We start from the raw sequence: 8628 nt of genomic DNA on the forward strand, positions 1-8628 counted from the left end.
ATGGGCATTGCATGACACGGGTGCACTTACCTACATGCAGGCAATATACGCATACATATAAAATAAAAAAAAATTTTTAAGGAAAAAGTGTTTATTTTGGCTCACAGTTTGCAAGGATATTGTCCATTATGGGGGAGATATGGAGGGAAGGATGTAAGGCAGCTGGCTGCATAGTGTTTGCATTCAAAACAGAAAGAGATGAATTCTGTGCTCGAGTTTTCTTTCTCCTTTTTATTCAATCTGGGACCTCAGCCCGTGGTTGTTGCTGTTCACATTCAGGGTTGGTCTCCCACCTCAACCTAATCTTTTCTGCTGGAAACACCCACAGCGACATGCACAGGCCCAGGTGACCAAAAAAATTTCGTGCACTTTTGTGCACTTGTGAGAGTGCATGCGTGTGTGTGTGTGTGATTGGGCTCACATATGAATCCAGAGGTCAGCATTAAGTGTCTTGCTCTATCACTCTCCACCTTATTCTCAGATAGAGGGTCTTTTGTTGAACTTTGACCTCACTTATTGGCCAGAGTGGTTGGCCAGTGAGCCTGTGGGATCCTCCTGCCTCTGCCTCCCAGTGCTGGGATTATAGACATGCGTTACTATGTCCCGCTTCCCCCTTCCCATATTTATTTATTTTGTGTGTACATGTGTGTGCACGCACGCCATGCCATGGTACACATGTGGAGGTCAGAGGATAATTTGTGGGTATTTGTTTTCTACTTCTATCGTGAGTTATGGGGATTGGACTCAGTTGTCAGGCTTGGTGACCTGTGCCCTTACCCCCGAGCCATCTTAGCAACTCTACACCTAGCCTTTTACATGGGTGCTGGAGATCTGAACTCGTCCTCATGCAGCAAGCATTTTACCCACTGAGCCATTTCCTAGTTCCCATTCTAAATCCAGACAAGTTGACAATGAAGATAAACCATCATATTCACCAATGGATTCTAAGGCAGGGCTTTGTATCCTGTTTACTCAGGTGCCAGAACAAATAAAACTCGTATTTCATTCACTGAGTCACAGTGTCCCTGTGGCTTTGTTTTCTGGCTGGCTACCAGTTGTTTTTATTGTATATTGCTTTCTCATGTTCCTGAAAATTCAGTTAAGCTCTGACTTGAAATAGCAGCCAGAAAGCTCCAGGTGGGATTTCGATATGGGAACCAATGATGCTTCTGTGACTGAGGGGCTCAGATGGAGGACAGCCTCAGGCTCTTTGCTGTTCAGTCCTCCCAGGTGTGCTCCCTGTACCCCAGCTCTGATTCTTCCAGGTGTGCTTCTACCTACCCCAGCCCTGTTCCCTACCCTTCCCTAGTGTGTTCCCACTGCCCCCAACTATGCTTACTCTCTCCAGCTGTGTGCCTTGCCCCCCGCACAGGTGCTCCCCATGTGTACTTTGACTCAGGTTTCCCTCCAGCAGCCAGAAACTGAGCTCCTGAGCTTGTGGTCACGAGGCTGGGAGAGTCTTGCTCCAGCTGTGAAAAGTTCTCCTTTGAGTCTGACTAGACCACTTCAGTTTCCATTCATTCATTCCCAGACTGTCCCAGCCTTTATCCTGAACCAAATGGGGGTGGGGTGGGTGGAGTGAGGGGGAGTTCATGGCTGACTGCTTTTTCAGGGTACCCTGGAGTTCCATCAGCTTCTCCTGAGAGGGGAGGGTGGCTGATGAAGGGAAACCTGTCTCCTCTTGTCAGGTACTTGCTAATGGCACCATCCTGAACTGCCTGACCTCCCTGCGGAAAGACAACACAGGCTATGATCTGAAGCAGCTGTTCATTGGGTCAGAGGGCACCCTGGGGATCATCACCACCGTTTCCATCTTGTGCCCACCCAGACCCCAGGCTGTGAATGTGGCTTTCCTTGGTAGGTCCCTCAACCTGCTTCTGAGCTGACTGGCGGGAGTGGGCAACTGCTCTGGACCTGGCTTTTCAAGCTAGTTCCCTCAGCTATTCTGTTGGTGTGAAGGTGGGATGGTGTGAGGATGAGATGATGTGAGGGTGGGATGGGAGGGGCTCACTGCTCCTAGCCTTTGCTTCCTGTCTGGAGATCTGGGACTTGGCCCTCTAGATGTCCAAAATATAGCCTAGATGACAAGTGATGCTCTGTCTCTGGTCAGAACACACTTCACTGTAACAAAATGGATTATTTCCAGGGTGTGTCTCTCTGATTCCTGCCATTCTAAGTGCTCTATGGCACCTCTTAGGCACAGTTTCAGATTTAGAGATTGGTGTGACCCCAAGATGTACTTGTGGGTTGACATGTGGAGATTTCCTGCAGCATCAAGCACCTGTTCCTCTCAGTCAGCTTGCTGTCCATGCGAGTCAGGTTAATGTCCCTGCTGGGAAGTGGGGACCTAGCCAGGCTGTGGGTGAGGTTCTCGTGTCAGGGGGTGGCTCCTGTTGTCGTTCACTGTGTGGTGCCTGATGCATTGTGCCCCATTGCAGGCTGTCCTGGCTTTGCTGAGGTTCTACAGACCTTCACCACCTGCAAGGGGATGCTGGGCGAGGTCCTATCTGCATTTGAGTTCATGGATGCTGAGTGTATGCGGCTGGTCAGACAGCACCTACACCTGGCCATCCCAGTACAAGGTATTCACCCCTGTGCAGTTGAGGAACAGTGCTCTGCTTTACAGCATAGGACATATTGGATGGCTCAGAGATCCTGGCAGTGGAAGGTCCCAGGAGGATGGAGGGTCCCCAGGAGGGTTGGCAAGTCTGCATGGAACACTGGACATTGTGCATAGGAAAGCTGTGCTATTTTTAACACTTGTATTATGTCTGTAGTAGGATGAATTTATATTATTTTTCTGGATGAAGCCTTAGGGTTGTGTTTAAGGGGTGGACAGTGCTACTCAGTAAGTTAGATATACACATTTGAATTTTTTTGAAAGTTGGAACAATAAGTCTTATGATGAAAAGCATAGCCTTTAACATGTAGTAGCCATGTCTGAGGATATTATAGGCTATCTACCAACAAGTGGTCTTCCCTTAGGGCTCTGGGGTTTGGTAAGAGTGGAGAAGCCAGCTCTGAGATCCTGTGGTTGCTCTGCTGTGCTAGACCTGTCCCGTATCAGCTTGTTGGGAGGTCCCCAACTGGACCCAGCCTTTAGGCTGAGGGTGAGCAGGATGGGTCTTTATGTAGAAAGTGATGTTTGTTTTCTTTGGCAGCAGAAGACTTACATTTAAAACATGTGGAATTCAGCCTGCCTTAATGCTTCCTGGTTCATAGGTGGGCTCAGGTACCCAGGCAGAGCTGCCTTTGCTGTGTGATCCAGAGTGGTTCCAACTCTAGATGCAGTCAGTAGGATCTGGGCTCACTCTACATCTCTTACTTCCTTGCAGAGAGTCCATTCTATGCCCTGGTTGAGACCTCAGGCTCCAGTGTAGGACATGATGCTGAGAAACTGGGCAGCTTCCTGGAGCAGGTGCTGGATTCTGGCCTGGTGACTGATGGCACTGTGGCCACCGACCAGAGGAAAGTTCAGGTGCTCTCACACTGTTCAATGTCCTCCTTCTCTCCCATCCATATAATGAGGGCCTAATCTGTCTAGCAGTGACAGACAGAGTGTGCAGGGTATGTCTGGTTTTATGGTATAGATAGAAAACCTCTTTGGAATGAAAAACGTATTCTAATTATCTAGGTTATTTACACCAATATTTAAAGGAATATCCCGTCCCCCTTCATCTTCCCACCTCATAGATGCACACAGCTGACCCTGCAGCCTGTGGGTCACTTATGGTTTCTCACAGATGTATTTAGCATGTGGAGAGGCAGGAAGAACTGCAAGGACTATAGAGGGTGAGCCTGGAGGCCCAGTAAGTCCTAGGGAAGAGGGAGGAACAGATCTTGATTCTGTTTCCAGAAGTCATTTGGCCTCTTGGTGGACAGAGAAAGAGGAAGTAGTCCTGGGATGTGGGAACTGTTCATCACCTGTACTGCGGGGGAATTCTTACCATTCTGGCATCTGGCAGTTGTTAGCTGCCATGTGGGTGCTGGGATTCGAACCCTGGTCTTCTGCAAGAATAGCCAGTGTTCTTAACTGCTGAGCCATCTCTCCAAGCCCCTGGTTTATTTCTTATTTTGTTAATGTAATAAAAGATTTTATTGTGACATTTTATGCATATATATGATTGTATCTTATCCCTATTTGCCTCCCTATTGCCACTCCCTGTCCTTCCTTCCCCTTCCCACTCATCCCCTTCCTTGCTCTAGAGAGTTCCTCTTTAGATCTCATGCCAAATGTGTATTTGTGTATATAGAGTTAAATATACATTCTGAATATGAGAGAAAATGTGATGCTTTAAAGTATATAGCTTGTTTACTGCACTCTGACACATAGACCAGCTAAGTGATGTTGCTGCAAGATGGGATTAGTTTAGCCAGGAGCAGAGGACTGGTTTTATCGAAGAGGCCTCTCATTCCCTGCCCAGACTGGCTCAGTCCTTACCTCACCCTGCTGGAGGCCCACAACACATACTGGATTCCTCTAGGTTGCAGTCATGGCAAGTCTGGTGATTTTGCTATCCCTGGTCTACATGTCCCTTAAGTCACCAAAACCTGTTGGATGACTGCCCTGTGAGAAGCAGGCATCCCACGGATTGGGCTATAGTCATGACCAGACTCTGCATCACACAACTCACCCCAGTGCAGTGAACACGCTAGTCAACTCTGCCTTGGGAGGATCCCTGAAGGGAGGCAGCACAGGTGGGATGGGAGGGGGGGAAAGATGTCCCTAAGTTCCAGAAGTATGGGGGGGCTAGAGCAGAGGTAAGGGGCAGGGGCAGGCTGGGCACAGCAGACTGCAGGACAAGCAGAACACAGCACAGTGCTGAGGTAGAGGAGCCCGTGAGCAGCAGTTCTGCCGGGTTCTTCCTAGGGTTGGATATGTCTATGGTGGAGGTTGGGTGGCAGGCAATGTGGCCAGGTGCCTATAAAACTTGATGAGAGAATGGGGAGATTGGGACTCTGGCTGTATCCTCAGTGATGATGAGGAGCTGTTGTTGTTTATTCAGAATTAAGCTTGGCATGAGGTGATATTAAGAAGAAGGGAGGGACTATGGAGATAACTCCATCAGCAAAGTGCTTGCTGTGCAAGTACCTGTGTTCAGTCCCCAGAATTCATGTTAGAAGCCAGGTGGGATGGCATGTGCTCATAGTCTGCGTACTGGGGAGGTGGAGAGAAGTGGGTCCCAGCTAGCCTAGACTACTCATGGAGTCCCAGGCCACTGAGATAACCTTGTCTCAAAAACAACATGAATGGCATTATGAGGATGGACACTCAAAGTTGTCCTCTGCCCCCACTTCCCTGCACACACATTTGGGGTGAGGAGAGAGGGAGAAAGGGAGGGAGTGTAGAAAGAAGGGAGAGAGAGAGAGAGAGAGAGAGAGAGCAAGAAAGAAAGGAAGAAAGGAGTTCTTATCTTTTAGAAGTTTCACTTGGTGTGTTCCCCGAAATGATGAAGTTTCTGCAGGGGCCAGCCCAGGGTTCAAGGTCCTGGTGGGTCAGGGTAGTGGGTGGTGGGTAGCTCTGCTGTGGATTTCCAAAGACAAATGAAAGCCAAGTAGTCTATGGTACAACTACTCTGAATGAACTACTTTACTCCAAGTCCCCTTCTGCCCTGCCTCAGTTTCCCTATTCTAGCCCTCTTCAATAGCCTAGGCCCCTGTGTGTGCAGCCCCTCTGCTTGCACACCTCCATAAAGACCAATGGACTAAAGCAGCACTGTCCTAGTGACCGTGGCCCAGAAGCCCTGTCGAAGTGCATTTAATTGTCTTCTTTCATCACCCTAGACGCTGTGGGCCCTGCGAGAGAGGATCACAGAGGCACTTAGCCATGATGGTTATGTGTTCAAGTATGATATCTCCCTCCCTGTGGAGAGGCTCTACGACCTTGTGATTGACCTGCGCACCCGTCTTGGCCCTCTGGCCAAGCATGTGGTGGGCTATGGGCACTTGGGTGAGTAGCATGTCATCTTGCCACTGTGAGTCACACACATCCACTATGGTGATCCTCTGCAGCCAAGCTCATCAGCTCAGCCCCAAGGCTTGTCCTAGTGAAAGGAGCAAGCCCTGCCATTGTTGATTGTTGGCATTTCTCTCAAGTGTTTTGGAGAAGTCTGCTGCTTGTGTGGTGGAATGGCTAGAAGCAGCCTATCTCTTTAGACGGTGGGATTTCAAAGCCAGTTTCTAGTCATTCTGGGGAGGGCAGAAAGTGGTGCTTTAGGTCACATGCCATTAATTTACAGGAAGGTCTCTCTCTGTCTTTGGCACCTTCAGTTCAGAGTATCTCAAAGCCCAGTTCATGAGAAATGTGCTAGGGTCGGGACAGCAGTGTGGCTGTGGTATATGACCTTCCTGCTGGCTTGCTACCTGGCTCTGTGCACTGGGGCTTACTTGCCCTAAGTTCTGTAAGATGGGGCTCAGTAGCTACCATTGATAACTTGTAGAGAGTTGAAGGAATGGGGCAAAGGGTCTGGTTCAGAACCAGGATAGGGATGGGCAGGGATAGTCACCGAGCAGGGAGAGGCATGTCTAAGAGTGTCTCAGGGCTGAGAAGGGTTCTTGGGGCAGGTTCCTGGGGCCTACCCATCCTAACCATTCCCTTGTTCCCCAGGGGATGGCAACCTTCACTTGAATGTGACAGCAGAGGCCTTCAGTGAGGGGTTACTCAGTTCTTTGGAGCCCTACGTGTACACCTGGACAGCGGAGCAGCAGGGCAGTGTCAGTGCGGAGCATGGCTTAGGCTTCAAGAAGAGGCACGTGCTTGGCTATAGCAAACCACCTGTGGCTGTGCAGCTCATGCAGCAGCTCAAGTTACTGCTGGACCCCAAGGGTATCCTGAACCCGTATAAGACACTTCCTGCTCAGGACTGACAGGAGCCCTTCTGCCTGCTGCCACAGTATGTCAGGGGCCTTGGGTATGCAGGGCTGGTGGGCCTGGAGGCTACCTACAGGATGGCACCAACAGCAGGCCAAGTATCTGGTCTCATCAGCCAGCTAGGAGCTAGCTCTGAGGCCCCTCCAGGTTATGTTACTTTTCTGTCAGGGGAGTAGAGCAGATGGAGCTGTCTGGCCCCACTCCCCTTGGCCTTCTGCCAGCTGATCTTGGGACAGACTAGGTGGGCGGGCAGCTCCCTTACTCCCTAACAGGCCAAGTCTTACCTGTTCTGTGGTGGCCCTGGGGGCATACCTTGTTTGTTGCAGCCCTGGGAGGGGCCTTGCCACTGGATCCCCATGCAGTGTGTGCTCTGTGAGGGCTACAGCAGAGCTGATCAGCTCTAAACCAGGTACCAATCATGGTCCAGAAAACCAAGATTTATCCATCCGAAGTCAAGTGGAACCCACTGTCACCCTGAGCAGGTCCTGGGTTTCTGACTATGATCTATCTGACCAGCCCATTTCCCCGCTGTGATTATCTTGACCCTTCTAGCTAGAGGATAGTCCTGGCACTGAAGTGAAAGCCAACTTTCAGACGAGCATAACACATGGGCCGTACACTATCCTCTGGGACTTGGCCAGCCTCCCAGGTGCCCTCTTGACCTTGGATCTTGGCAGTCTGGGAAGTTGGACACACCTTTTTTCTTTTTGACTGTCATCAATTTCCAGAGAAAAATGTGAATCACAGCCTTCTGCTGTTGCTGCTAGAAAATTATTCTCATAAAGACATTTGTAAAGTTCTGGCTCATCATGTCCATCCATGCATCTGGACCCTGGGGAATGGGGATTCTCAGTAGTTTTGTATGTGGATTGGGAAGCAGATGTGTTGGTGGTGCTGGATGTTTAAGGAGGGAGAGGCTGTGGCCCCCCTTCACAGTAGCCTGGTAAAATAGGTGCAATGGCTGGGAGCCAAAAGCAGGTGTGTGCCAAGCACTTTCTGCCAGTGGCAACTTTACCCTTCCTCCTGCTGGACATCAGTTCCTGGATCTTACAGTGGTCGGGGGGGTGCCGTGTGATGAGCACTTGGATCATCTGTTCCTTGGGAAGGTGCTTCTTAGACCCACTCTAGCTTTTCTTTTGTGCCTTGAAAACTGCATCTTGAAGTCAGTATCATCTAGGAGTCAGTGGACTACAACATGGCTGGTGTACAGCATATGGCTGAAAACCAAGCTGCTGAAAGTTGTATTGCCACTGACCAAATGCTCACTCTAAGACAGGGAGGCAGTGAGTTATACCCATCTGTAAAAACCTGTTACAAACAGCTGGAAAAATGAACTTGCTTCTCAGAATCTGCTGGCTGATCCAGAGCACAGGTACTGAGGACTACCCTGAACCTACCCTGGATGCACAGGAGATAACCCTGATAGAATATGCGAAACTCAGGAAAACCATAAACTTCATCAGAGGAGGCCATAAAGGCATAAAATCATTAGAGTGGCCAAAGGGCTCAAAATTGTAAAAGCATAAAGTTCCTCAAGTGACCAAACAGCTATAGATTGGCAGTTTGGCCTTGCTCACACCTTATCAGTCACTCCTGGGACTGAGAGAGACTGTTTGTGAAGCTCATCTGTCTCCTCTAGGGTCTTAGATAACACACCTGCCAAGTCTGAGGAAATCTTATTTTTTTATTTGTGTATACATATATTGCCTGCATATAGGTAAGTGCACCCATATCGTGCAATGCCTGAGGAGGTCAGA

General features: G+C 49.5%; 1 protein-coding gene across 4 annotated transcripts in view; it reads left to right on the forward strand.

Annotated features, from left to right (window-relative positions):
• The window catches only part of D2hgdh (D-2-hydroxyglutarate dehydrogenase), a 15393-nt gene extending 7723 nt beyond the window's left edge, over nucleotides 1–7670 (forward strand). For all 4 annotated transcript variants that reach the window (XM_008829166.3, XM_017797171.2, XM_017797170.2 and 1 more), the window contains exons 6-10: nucleotides 1689–1857; nucleotides 2439–2582; nucleotides 3336–3478; nucleotides 5785–5950; nucleotides 6608–7670. In XM_008829166.3, coding sequence (XP_008827388.2) covers nucleotides 1689–1857; nucleotides 2439–2582; nucleotides 3336–3478; nucleotides 5785–5950; nucleotides 6608–6867 — 882 coding nt within the window. In that variant the 3' untranslated portion in view covers nucleotides 6868–7670. The remainder of the gene's footprint in view (nucleotides 1–1688; nucleotides 1858–2438; nucleotides 2583–3335; nucleotides 3479–5784; nucleotides 5951–6607) is intronic.
• The last annotated feature ends 958 nt before the right edge of the window (nucleotides 7671–8628 follow it).

This window comes from Nannospalax galili, unplaced genomic scaffold (assembly GCF_000622305.1).
Source record: "Nannospalax galili isolate Female #2095 unplaced genomic scaffold, S.galili_v1.0 scaffold453, whole genome shotgun sequence".
NCBI classification, from domain to species: domain Eukaryota; kingdom Metazoa; phylum Chordata; class Mammalia; order Rodentia; family Spalacidae; genus Nannospalax; species Nannospalax galili.